The sequence below is a fragment of the Falco cherrug genome, chromosome 9, assembly GCF_023634085.1.
Source record: "Falco cherrug isolate bFalChe1 chromosome 9, bFalChe1.pri, whole genome shotgun sequence".
Classification (NCBI taxonomy): Eukaryota; Metazoa; Chordata; class Aves; order Falconiformes; family Falconidae; genus Falco; species Falco cherrug.
This window is the reverse complement of record NC_073705.1, coordinates 20655576-20669489: the sequence shown is the minus strand read 5'-3', so window position 1 is coordinate 20669489 and position 13914 is coordinate 20655576. Positions and strand designations below refer to the sequence as shown.

General features: G+C 36.2%; 1 protein-coding gene across 1 annotated transcript in view; it reads right to left on the bottom strand.

The window, feature by feature from the left end:
* Position 1: 1 nt before the first annotated feature.
* The window catches only part of PDZD8 (PDZ domain containing 8), a 59442-nt gene continuing 45529 nt past the window's right edge, over positions 2–13914 (bottom strand). The window contains exons 4-5 of the mRNA XM_005443897.4: positions 7036–7198; positions 2–4647 (exon numbers count right to left, since the gene is read on the bottom strand). Of these exons, the coding sequence (XP_005443954.2) occupies positions 2450–4647; positions 7036–7198 (2361 nt within the window). The 3' untranslated portion in view covers positions 2–2449. The remainder of the gene's footprint in view (positions 4648–7035; positions 7199–13914) is intronic.

The window sequence follows — 13914 nt, the reverse complement described above, 5'->3', positions numbered from 1 at the left end:
GTTGATAATTTAGCAAAACTATTTTATTAAAGCTTATTCTCATGATAAAATAATAGCCAACAAAATCATATTTGGCAGATCTTCTGCAAATGTGTGTAGCTGCCACCTATTCAGATATCATTAAGTCCAGATATTCTTGTTTTCTGTGGTATTCTTTATTTTCAGCTATTTACAGTCAAGCATGAAGCACAGATTACATCAGGAATGTACTATTACAATTTTCCCCTCGAGATTCACCGTTTATTATAATTAATGCCAGATAGGAATTTATGTTTTCCTTCTTATCACTAAAATACAACTGTTTTGCCCTTTTCCCATTCGGTATATTTAAAAATATTGCACTACGTTTAATTTCTCTCTTACAATCATCATTAGCAATACTATATGAGGAAAACTGTATCCAGCTTTTCTTACCCGCTATATTATGCAAGTCAATTTAAAACCATGGATGTGTTTTTGAAATCGGTATTTGCATTGTTCTCACAGCTCCTTCACGTGTACCAGGGTTTAAGTGAAGTACTTGGCTATGTTTGAAAATCTCTATAGTAGTCCCTAAGAGCAAACACTGATGGAGATTGAACGCAGATCACCACCAATGGTAAGCCACCAAGAAAATGGAGTGGGCAAGTCTTAATATACATCTCAAGCAAGTACAGGTTAAATAACTTTTAGTCAATAAGGGAAGCTAATTTTGTGCGATTATTTGCTGAAGCTTAATTTCAGAAGTGTGTCACATGCCTATCGTAGCATGGATAGTGTTTTCCATACATCAGCTAAGTAAGTATCAACTGCCCAGAACTCACAAAAAAGTGCAAGTAGTTGCAAGAGCGGAAGTAACCGTTTTGTTTAGAAGTTACAAGTATGCATTTCCATCTGTGAAAGCCACTGCTTCTTAATTTTGCCCATCACAAAAATAAACTGAGAAGCAAATCTAACGGAGAGGTCCATTACAGACTGCCTGAAAATTTAAAGGCGTTATTTTACCATCTTAGATTCAACTCCATTTCCAAAAGCGTATTTTTTTTTCTACTACCAGTGATGATGATACCAGTACCTAACACAGTACCTAAACCAAAGATGATATTTTATATGGCATTTCAATACACAGAAGATGAAACAAAGACATGTTTACAGGGAAATAAATAACAACAGCCTTAGCCACGCAATGCTAAGATTCACAGTTAACACATAGCACAAAACCAGATTGTTCTTTTCAAAAGCTGCTGGCTGAAATTCTTCCTCATCTCTACTGGACTCACTTATTTTGACTCAAATAAAACATGTTATATACACTCCAGGATATTTTTCTGACAAAGGTGATCCTTCTGCTCCGACTGTCTCTTCTGGCTGAGAAGCTGGATGTAACTTACCACTATATGATTACTGAGAACAGCTGAGAGAACACGTTTACTTATTTTGTAAAGTGTTTTGTACCTTAAGCTTTCTGAAATGATAGTCAGCAGCAAAATATTAATTCATTTTTTAAAAATTACTTAAACCATCATTACATGCTTTTTCATAGAATGCAATGAAACCTCCAACTCTTGTGAAGAACAATCTTCCTCTATCAGGTTATCAGATAATACAACAATACTTAAACATAGAATTTTGTTCTGGAAGGCAACCAGCCTCTTACCTCAAAGATATTCCCAATTAAATTATCACAAGATACTGGTATGTATTTTGATATCTAATATTACCCAATCAGGATACAATAGCCCAAAGTTCTAAGGAAGATTTTTTTTAGGATAGCATTACTATATTTTATGTTAATTACAGACTATGAAAAGTTCTTGTATTTAACAAAAACATGGAAAACAAATGATACGCAACGTTCACTTCAGTAAATATTAATAACAGACAAAACAAAAGACCTTTTGTTTGCTTTCATGATATGTTTGGCCGAAAAAAAAAAAAAATGCAACTACTTAGAAGACATACAATAAAACTGTGATCAACATTTTAAAGCCTGGTCCCTCAGTGACTTCTGTGTCAGTCATCAGCTTAGGCATGCAACAAGCTTATAGTTTTTTCATCATACAATGGAAACTACACATTTTGAAAATCTTGCCAGTTTCCTGTTGAAAACACTAGCTCAAAAAAGAAACAACCCCAAACAATCCGGGGAGGGTAGGGGGGCAAGTAATCCATTGGACACCACACACATTAATGTGAAATGGTAAGGTTACATAATTAGAAAAAATAAAAATAAGTTATTAAAAATAAATTTCCAATATAAACCCCAAAATGTAGTTTTAACCAGCCTGTTTAACAAAATGATGGTGCTGTAGCTGGAGAAGAACCATTATTACCTGTACTCTTACACAGGCAAGTAACTGTGGAGAAGCAGGACACGTTATGCCAGTGTTCTAATTTAATTTTTGTGTGTTTTTAATTAAGTGCAAAGTATTCTTTTAGCCCATTCCTGCAAAGACTAAACATGTAAATATCAGTCTGCTGATAGAGGTGGATCAACTGGTTCTTCTGATATGATGTTGAATGTTGGAGCCTCCATCAGACTGACATCTTCATTATCCATTTCTTCTGCTGTACTGGGTTCCTCCGAATCTTTAGTCACCCTTTTGGCCTGCCGCTCTAATGACATGCTCTCCAAAGACTCTATGTCCTCAATGCCTGCCCTGTAGTGGATCATCAGCAGTGTAAGGGCCTGCAGTCTTTCACCCGACTTAGCCAGTGCAGCAGAAATCAAGGCTTTTTTCCTTGCATCGGTTGTCTCCTTTTCTTCTTTAACCAGTGAATTGTTATTTTCCAGCTCCTGGTCTATTTCGTTCTGCAGCTTATCCAACATAAATTCTAATTTCTGAAAACGCTCCTCTGTGGGTAAACTTCTGTAAAGATCACGTCCAATTTCTTTAACAGCAATGAAGACACTGTCATCTAGACCACCCTCTTTTCGGACCAGTTTTATCCCAGTACCTGCTGCACGTTTTGAAGGACTGCTGGGCCCACTGATTTCAGTATCACTGCTTTCATTATCCGAAGTGTTTGGTGTGTGCTTTGGCGAAGGTTCTACCACCTCTGTTCCTTGCTCAGAGAGGCGAGCTTTGGGGACTTGACGAAGGTTTAACAAACGGGTGCTTGTATTGATGATATGCCTGGTCAAACCTGTAGTTCTGTTACCAGATTTAGATTCTGAATCCACACGAGAGGATGCAGCTTGGGGAGCTTCCTGCCCTTCTGCTCTACAACCTCCCGCAGTTCGATCAAGTCGCTTTTCAGCTCCCACACAAAAGGGCGTCTCAGTTAGACATTTTTCTTGACATTTTTTATGGCAAACGTAAGCGCAGAGCATGCACTGCGAAGCCGCTTTAGTCCATACTTTCTTTTTGCAGTAATCACACCAAGTTGGATTCTGAAACTGAGTGTCTTGAAAATTATGCTTGTTCTCTGTAAAAACAACCTGTCCCAAGTAAGGATCCTCTTTCTGAAGTGCACGAGCTTCCTCTTCCAAGTGACATTCCTTTTCTTTCTCCAGGAGAAGATTTGAATCATCTATTTCACCTTCTTTTAAATATTTGAAGTGTAAAGTTACATCGCCATAACAAAATTTTTCATTGAATCCCTTATGGGTTGTCAAATTCCGCAATGCTGTTCTGGTGACTGCTGCTTTAGGTGCAGGAGCATCCAGTTTAAATGTTCTAATATATTCCATTGAGGATGTAGCTATACAATCTAAAGCAATTTCTTCAAGTTTTATGCTTACATATCCTAAGCAGATAAACCCACCTGCTTTAAAAGGGTCTCTGCACCACAGTGCAACATTAAGGTACTTATGGTATCCTTCTACTTCAAATAGACAGGAGGATGTTCTCGTCCTTGGCCATCGACCTTGCCGGACTTTGTAAGGAATTTCTGGCGATTCCCATGTTTGATGATCATCTCCACTATCTTTGTAACTACGTGTATTTTCTGAAAGTCCATCTTTTAATGTATCTTGTTTTGGTGCTGTTATTACTTTTGATACCGCTGGATCTTCTATTTGATCGTTATTCTTTATTACCTTCTCTGTACATTTTTCTCCATTATTTGTAGGTGGAGGCGGCCTCTCTGGTTTTTCAGAAGACACACCTCCAGTTTCTAACAGATTCTGAGTTTCACTAGTAGTTAAAACAGGCTTACTTTGTGGCCTAGGTGGCACAGGAGGCTTCGTACCAGATCCTTGTGATTGTTTACCCAATTGCTGCGATGCATCTGAACTCTCAATAGCTTTGGGTGTTGCCACTTTAGCTCCATCTTTTTGTTGTGTTTTTGATGTTGTCTGATAACTTCCTAAATGTAGCTTTCGATTCAGAATCGGAGATATAGTTCCAAGGGGTTTAGCAGCAAGTATTACTACTGAACGTTTGGGAGACTGAGTTGTTGGCAGATCTTCCTTTTGGTCAGGTGATTCGCAAGCTAAGTCCTCAAATTCTGAATCAAAATCTCTGTTATCAACATCAGCTGATAAACTAGCTTGGTCATCTTCTGGCTGTGTCAAGAAAGCAGTGTCTTCCAATTGTCCAAACCCATCCTGCAGTGCTGAACCATGCTGGTTGTACCCAACGGGCCTTTCATAGAAGACTAAAACTCTGTCCCCAGCCTGTCTAATAAGCTTCAGCACCTGGACAGTTGATGTGATTTTAACACCTAATAAAAAAAAAAAAGGACAAAGTTGTTAAATTTTAATTATGATAACAACCTAAATGGTCAAAAATAGTCAACAAACATGTTTAGCTCTTTAATAGTGGCAATACTGTTGTTGCTCACTAGCAGAGGAAGTCAATTATGACAGAAAAGCTTAATTGAAATGTAACAGATGGACCCTTTCCATTTTATTCATACAAATATATCACTTCAGGAGCTGGAAAAGATACTAACATAAATACTCCAGTTTGCTGTTTGTTATTAATGCTGTAATCTTATAGAATAATGTTGATGTTACATGCTAACTTTTTTAACTTTGGTCTTACTGTAACTTTGGACTTAGTGGCAGGCATTTAACAAATTATTCAAAAGAGAGACATCTCTTTAAACATAGTTTTAATTAAAACAGAAGCAAGCTAACAAACAAAATAGTTCCAATACGTTAATAAAATATAGGCATGACGCTACATTCTCAGTGTGGCTGAACAGTGAACTCAATCACCTTTCTCATCAGAACTTTCAGAGCCATTTGACAGTATTTCCAGCCTATGGTAAGATTCAACAAATTACGCGCAAGCTAAAATATCTTTAATGAGCACATAATCCAAATAAAGTCATGTAGGGTGTCAGGTAAAAATAATCTCTTGTTCTAGAGGAATCACCAATTGCCTGTTCAACGCAAGTCAAAACCCTTTTAAATCACTGGTGCAATGCAATGGGGATTTTGGGCGGTACCTAATCACAATAACTCATTATAGTGGTTAAGCTCTGCTCTGTAAAACCTCTCAGGCAAAAACTTGAAAAAAAAACAAACAAAAAACCAAACACCCACCAATTAATACAACTGTGCTAGCAGGGAGTTTAAGCAGTTCATGTCGTAAATGTATAAAGTTCTATCTTCATAGTATTTTACCACAGTAATTCTGCTATAGCGTATTAATGACAGAAGAACCAAATATAACATTTATTTATCTCTTATTTATATGGTTAATGTTTGGAGAAGACATGTATGCTGTCACATGCAGGGATATCTGGGATACCATATATAGCTCAGAATTATGCAGCTCTCTGCATTTCTTTTTCTACCGACTACATGATGGAGAATATCCAAATTTCACAATATAACCCTAACATAATTTCTTCTACCATTTTCCCCCCCTAGCATGATTTCAGTTTACATTCTATTTTATCAGTGGTACCTATACTTATTTCTAAATTTTTATTAATATACAGTGATATTCCAACTCCTTTTTGGTCTTTATAAATCCCTGGACAGTACACAACCCCCAACAACTTTAAACTACACTACTTATGATTCCTACTTCATAATGTTTTTAGTCACACAACATCCACTGGAAAACATAGCGTTATTTCTTAATTATTAACAGGTTCCTATCTGCTTCTTCCACTAAGTTGACCAGCCACTTTTCTTGCTAATGGTTTACTTGTCCTTCAGTCCATTGCCACATTCTGTAGGTCCCCTCCAATTCTCAAGTTTATAGCAGTAAGATTTTCAGTATCAGTTTCTGATCATGGTTTAGATTATGATCTAGTTCTCTGTTGGCGACAGGGTCCATATAAACTAGAAGTATTCAAGCTATTACCTGGAGATGGTCTAGTTTAAAATTGTAGAATATAAACTGGTATCAATCCAATTCATAATGCCCAGGGATTTCAACAGAATCTTTATTATAAAAAAAACAACCAAACAACCAAAAAACCCACAACAAAAAAACCACAGTGCCCTCCTCCACAAAAGTCAAGGGTAACTGTTTCAACAGAGCACTTATCTGCCAGTTATATTTGAGAACTTTGGACAAATTGTAAGAACTGTAGAATTGATTTCTAAATAATACTTAAGGCTCCTACATGTCAGAGCTAACAAAAATTTATACTACAAGTATAAGAATACTATCAAATGCTCATCAGGTCTTCTTGGGTCATCTTGACATTTCAGACAACTACTCTAAGTCAAAAATATGTTTATGCTACTTGTTCCATACTCTGTTTAGTACTTTTAAGGTTCAAAGCTGAGTATGCAGGCGTAAGGTGTACAATTCTATGATTTTCTTTGTAAACTAAGCACATTTTATAACATCACTGGAAGAGACTAAGTAGAGAACCTCACAGGATCACTGTCAGTTAGAATATATTTATATTCAAATGTTTATTCAACTTCATTTTGAATTTACCTAGCAAAGAGTAAATAAACTGCAAGGAAATTAATCAAGTGCATTATATCGTTAAATGGCCATAAATACATGCGTTAATTTTTATGACTGCCAAGCATAACCGTACTTGTTGAGAAAGGCAGTCTAGTTGAACCATATGCAGACACGTCCTCCCACTTTGCAAGACAACACTTATTTTGAAAGCTGACATATTACTCACTGCCAATGGCTAGAAGTCTGTCTCCCCTCTGTAGATCAGCAGCTGCAGCAGGTGAGTTTGGAGTCACAGTTGCAATGACAACATGCCCTGCATCTTCTTCCTTGGACTGTACAAGGCGGAGCGTGAGCCCAACACTTTGCAGATTGCCTTTCACTAGTTCTGCCTGGAGAGAAAGACGTTAGGAGTATGTTGATTAAGCAGACTGCAAGGATTCATGGTTACTAATGGTTACTAATGGTCATTTAAATGAAATTATACAACTGATATTATTTTTTTAATTACATTAGGACATCCAGTGACTTCATTAAGCAGATATTCACGTCATAGATTAACTGCCTGCTAATCCAGTTTACACCTTTGGAGAAACATGGAACCAAATGTCACCAGTGCTGAAGAGCCAAATATGCCAAAACTAGAGAGCAGTGCAAGAAACTGTCAGCAAAATAATAAAAAAAGCCACAAGTGTGTATGTGTACACATCTATTCAATAGTTTATATATAATTAGTAACATACCGAGATAACCTACGCAAATACAAATCAGCAAGAAAGGCAACACATGGCTCATCTTCACAAAAAGCGCCAGTCCCAACAGAGCTACATCTAAACACAACCTCATCATCGGTTTTATTGGGAAGAAGTTATTATAGAGCACTGTACCTTCAATCTAAGTATCACTTTGAATATACCACGTTTGTGTTCTGCAAGTAGCTCTTCAGTCGTCTATACAAGAATGTGTTTGGAGTAAGAAAACTTATGTACTTCTACATTGCTAAAGCATATTTAGAATAAATCTAAATTAACAATAGCCTAAGATGTTTCTTCAAAGACTCAGAACCCTTTTCTCATATTTATGCTGCAAGATAAATAAAAGATAAGACTTAACACAATCCCAGATATCCTTAAAAAGATAATTACTTAGGTGCAATCTCTGCAGTAAAGTTTCATCCCACATGCACGCACAGATGTCTTATATTCTTCAATGGGGACTTCCAAATTATATCTAGGTAGTAGTCAATTGTTTACATACCTTAGTATCTGAAATATTTGAGAACTTTTATCTTAATGAAGACTGTCCTTTATGAATTTAAAAATATACCTTTTTTTCCCCTAAAGCACATTCTTTCTATACTGTTTCAAATGATCGTCTACAATCATTCCACCAATGCATGTTGTGTCTGTTTGAAAGGGGAACTCATAGTCTATGTTTCAGCTCCAAGGACAAATATGTAATTCGCTTTTTTTGATTCCTAAGAACAGAGACAGACATTGTTTGTAGAAAACCTCCACAGGAAATTTTCTATTTGGTTTCAATTTACTGGGTTTTGGTAGACAGTCTTCTCGTCCATCCTTCTGCATTTACTTTGTTGCTATTCAATTGTCAATGTTTGAACTGTCTGCAGTTGATCCTTCTCTTCTGAGGATGTGTTAGTTTGCTTAATTTTGTACAATGGCTTTCCACAGATGAAGTGGATTACTGAGCTTCAGTACATGACTCTCATTGGCTGCATGGCTTTCACTCCTTTCCTATAGTCTTAATAGCAGCACATCTTGGGTTTTGTATTAATTGTTCAGTTCTTTGTAGAAATAAAAACGCTACAGTATGCAACAATTTGCTTCAGTACAGTATTGAGTTTGAAGGAGCAGACTTGAATTAACTTTCCAAGCTTTGTCAATAATTTTCTGCATTTCTCGCAGTCACTTAAAGATAATTTTCTATCAAACTTTGTTAACATCTATTGTGAATATCCAGTAATGTATATGACAACACAAAATGACATTTACAAAAATGTAAGCTTAATTGCAGTTCCAAGTTTCAAGGTTCTTCTATACAAACAAACAAGTAGTTCCCTGCAGAAACAACTGTGGTAGGGTTTTTGCCTTTTTTTTTTCCCCTGTTGCTTTTAATTAAGGCCTTTCCCATTTACACCAATGAAACTCTCATACTTTTTCTTTGTTTCTTAACTCTTAAGAGGTTTTTTTTAAAATTTAATTACGTATCAGAAATACCTGCAGAAGAAGAGAGAAACATTTTCTAAAGAAAAGAATTACTCTTCTGCTTTAGTCCTTATATATAATATGGCTTTAAGTTAGCAATTCACAAATGTTGCATGTGCTGCAAAGAAACAACGTGAACAATTACTAGAATTTCAAACAACACTAGTTGAACATTTTAACTGTCAAAAAACTACAAGTGACATTAATTTGCTGTGCCGGCATACAAACCTCCAACAAAAGCTCCTTCCAGAAATCACTCCCCTATGCTATGTAGCTCTGCATATTATTATCAAATAACAAGGCGATCACTATTTCTGAGATTTGCCACAGAGTCTAAGTAATCAAATATCTTTTCTTATGATGGCTCCTTTGAAAATCTTACTCTAAATGACTATGTAAGCTATCCTAATGAAGATCAGAAAGTTAAACTTCCACTTAAGGAACACCAGCAAACATGAACCACACAAAAGACTGAAAAGCAAGCTATAACTATTTTTTGCCCTTATTTTTGTTAGTCCACTGAAATTTAAAGCTCTTTAGTGATAGAATTTCAGGAAAGAAATGGATGCTTAGACAGAATGATGGAGGGAAAAAAATCCAAAACAGAATAATTTTCCTCTTAACACTAAGTTGTTCTGGACATTTAATTATACTCCTTTATGGACACATCTATTTTGTTGACATATTAGTTCTGGATCTTAATGCCGAGAACTGGAGTTAATTTATAAGATAATACGTTTTAAAGTCATGGCTCATCCAAGATGGACAGTCTGTTAGTTTTGCATCATTGCAGAAGAAACATTGCTGTAAGTTTGTTTGCATGAGAACTCCTCTGCAATCAAGTCTTTGTGCAGATCAGAAAAACATCCAACTTCAGAGGGACACTGGCCTTTGTAACACTTTTACAGGAGTTACATGCAAATTTTTTTTTCTTTTTTACAGTCCAATATTTTCTCATCCATTCAAACAGTGGCACAAACAAGTGATAAAGTTTTGAAAGACCCTTCCTTCAGAATGCAACAAGCCTTATTTGAAAGGGAATGTCAGAAGGGAAACAAGAGCTAGTACTACAACATCTAGTGTTCTGAAGAAAGGCAGCAATGACCTCTAACCACTATTAGTACTTGCAATCACGGCAAACCATGAGGAGCAGACATGGGGAAGGGCATAATTAGACAATAAAAAGGAAAAAGTGTTACCAAAAGCTCCTTCTTACAGAGTTTGTCAGTACCAACCCTCATCCTCTTGAGCTTCTTTTGAATCCAAGGACGACTCTGAGCAGATCTCAACAGTGGATGACTTAACAGTGAAAATATTCTCTACTGGAAAAGACTAGAAACCTCTGAGGTGATTCCCAGCATTACAGGCTTCCCTCCTCCCCCAGGGTGAGACCACATAAAAGAAACTAGGGACAGCTGGGACCAAAGACACTTAGGTATCTCTGAACATTTGGCTCCCATGCAGGGACACCAACCGCAGATTACAACGCGTATGACTCACTGATGGAGACTTCCAATATTCTAGCAGTATCTGATGGAAAGCTGTTTTTGGAAGGGGAGCGCCTTTGAACATAACAAGCAAAGTTCATCTCAACTTTTTATTAACTTTGGCACAGTCACAAGCTTTCTCACGAAGTAAACTGTTTTTATTTATCAACCCAAAGCAGATGAATAGTTTCCTTGATTTTTCTTTCTGGCAGCTCCCACGTTTCATCAAGTAAGCCCACAATATCTCAGGCTAGCTGCAGTGCAGGTAACCCCTGCTTCGAGTTCTCAAACACCCCCCACCCCACAAGTACCTTCACAAACCCAAGCATCTTCATATACCCAGCACAGCTCCTTCATGCCTTTCTGCCTCTCCCTCAAATTGAAACTTGATAATAAATGTGAAGAGACAAGGGTGTCCCAGAACACGAAACATCAGAAGGACAAAAATCAGCTAAATCACACAGAAAAAAACCCACCTCTGCTGATAATGAAAGGACATTTACTATTAAGGAAGCTCACTGCAATGCAGAAAAATTAACAGCTGTACCTAGGAGAAAGGGAAATTTTAACCAACTAGCTATACCATATTAAAGCAAGTTTATTTAAATTTGACCTAATAGCTCTGTTTTACTAGTTCCTGCAACACTTTGTAGTTATTAAATTAGAAGCAATACAAAGCAAATGATACTACTTGCTTGTTAGTGACAGGCATACATTTAGAGAGTTTATATTGAAAAATTTAAATTGTGTCACTGAACTTAGAAAATGTACCTTTTTAAAAAAAAAAAGGTAAGCAACCCTCAGATTATTTATGAAATACTTGTTGAGACTAAGATGCAACAGAGCAGGAATGGCTATCCTGGGAAAAAAGAAAAGTCATTTCCTTAATGTTTTATTATTGAAGAAAAAAAAACCACCAAGAAGAGGGCACAAGATGTCCATTGACTTTCAAATTAATAAAACATTTTGATGTGAGGCTGTGGATGCCTGACTTTTCCAGGACAAAGTCTATAGGCATTGATTTCACAGTACAAACTTTAGTTCATTTATATGCATCAGTGTATGAGAAACTGCGGAGCACAACCCCATCACTACTTTCAGTTCAATATTGGAAGCATGCTCTGCAAATACAATGGAGCAGAAAATTATGTTGTGCCTTACAGCCTTTCCTTACCTCAGCCTCATCATTCTGAAGGCATAGCAGATGTTAGACATCAGTGAAAATCAATTTTTCCAAGCTTTTTTAACACACAGATACTGAACTTCACAGCCACACAGTGATCATTCAGAAGTTTATAGCTTGCTAATATCATTTAAATGCCCAAATATTTACGTGAGTGTTAATACAGGATACAGTTTTAGGCTTCAAATGCTTCATTAAATTATCAGTTTGAAAGAATTTACAAGTGCAAAGGGATAATAAATATCCCTCTTATGGCCAACAGACAAATGTGATGCCATCTCATTTTCTTCCAAAACCATGCCTAAAAAGTCCGGTTATTTTTGAATACAGAAGTAAGAATGTAGTCTCGTAACTACAATGGAAGTTAACGTTAGATACAGCATTTCTAGTCACACTTGCGAAGACATAATAAATAATGTCCATTAATATATATGGAGATTACAACATCTGTAAAAGTATGTATGACAACCTATTACTAGCAGTGCAACATCATTCAGCTAAACACTTTAAAAACTATTTGATGAATACAAAAATAAAAAGTCACAGAATTAAGCCACAGCATGATAATTTAGAGCATGAGAATTTTTTTCCTTTTTAAACAAATCACTTATTTTCAGGAACTGAAAAGGAAATTTTTTTTTTAAAGCTTAATTTTTACTCTAATATTCCACATTTGCTTAACTATTGTAAGCATTAACACAATAAAGCTTTATTAGAGTTTAGTAAGCATGTCAGTTTTGAGTAAATGCCAAGAAAAGCTTGATCACCCAAGCACATGTAAGAAATCTTATTTCATTGACTTTACATCAACTAAAAAATAGTATCTTGAAAATATTTCTTATTCACTATCAGTGGTGTGTAATACGCTATTATGTATCACAAACTGACATCACATCAATGCTGTACTGTAGATAAAAACTTAATTTTTTTTCCAACCTGTCACGGTTGCTACAGTGGATCTTAGGTATTCTTGCTAGGTATGGTCTAATGTGTTTCACGCAAAAATAAGAGATAATGTCTATGAATGTGCCTGTAAAGTATTACGTTCTCCTAGACAACTCTGCATGCTGAGAGGAAAGGAAGGAATATTTCATGTCAATAAAAAAATACCCCACCAACATTAAAGTACAAAACTAGGAAGCAGTTCCTTCTATTCTGAAGACTCAGATATTTGCATTATTAAAAAAAGGGGGTTGGCATATATCTTTAAAATATGGACTTTAGCATTATTGCTTTTTTCAACTTTATTATTTATTATACAGTCATCATATATGACCTGCACAGTGAAATGATTGCCAGATTATTTATACCGGCTAAAGACAGTGAAAAGAAACAGGTATCGCCAGTCTTACAACACACTCCTTAGTAACATTAGACTCAAAGGAAAAAAAGAATTATTTTTTTTAATGTTCTGAGAGGATTTCCATCTATGTTTTAACAAAGGAGTAGATGTTTTTCTTCTCCTTGTGACAGCCCTGAAGCCCAAAACTACATGGCCAGAGCAGCAGGAGCCTTTTCCACCCTACCCTCCAGCCCTCCTGTCCACATGGCAGGATAACCCCTGGAAGCATTCTGGGGAAACTGTCAGGAAAACAATCTTGCACGGAAAGTGTCTGATGTAGACCCTGAGCAAGCAGTCTGTGATGACAAAAACACTTTAATTCTCTCAGGCATAGAGAAAACTCCCAATGGACAGAGAAGAAAGTTTTCTGAGCATTTGAGAGCTAGCCTTATTCTTGGGATGCTTAAATAGTTCAATAGGCAATAAAGAATGTACTGATTATAAACGGCGTTCACTATTACTTCTTATACTCACACTGTTGCACAAAAATCCACTAAAAATTTGGTTCAAAAACTTGTCAAACAGATTGGGTTTCCCAAGCAACTCCCTGGTTAGTATGCATTAAAATATACTGTAAAAACATACAGACCCAAGAAGAACAAACTCAGGAGCTGGCTACCTAAAACTGGACATGTGCATTCATCTCCTTAATCTTTATATTTCCTTTAGCAAGTTCAGATGTGTGAAAACATGCTGACAGAAGATTTTAAAAAAGGAAAAATAGATCAAAAGCTACATTCATATTTAACAGAGTAACTAGACTACACCATGTGACAAACTATATAAAGAAAGTAAATAATCTCTGTAATAAAGTTAACTCTACATAGAAAATTGACTCTTCAGTATTTATTTTCCTCCCCACCAGAAACAA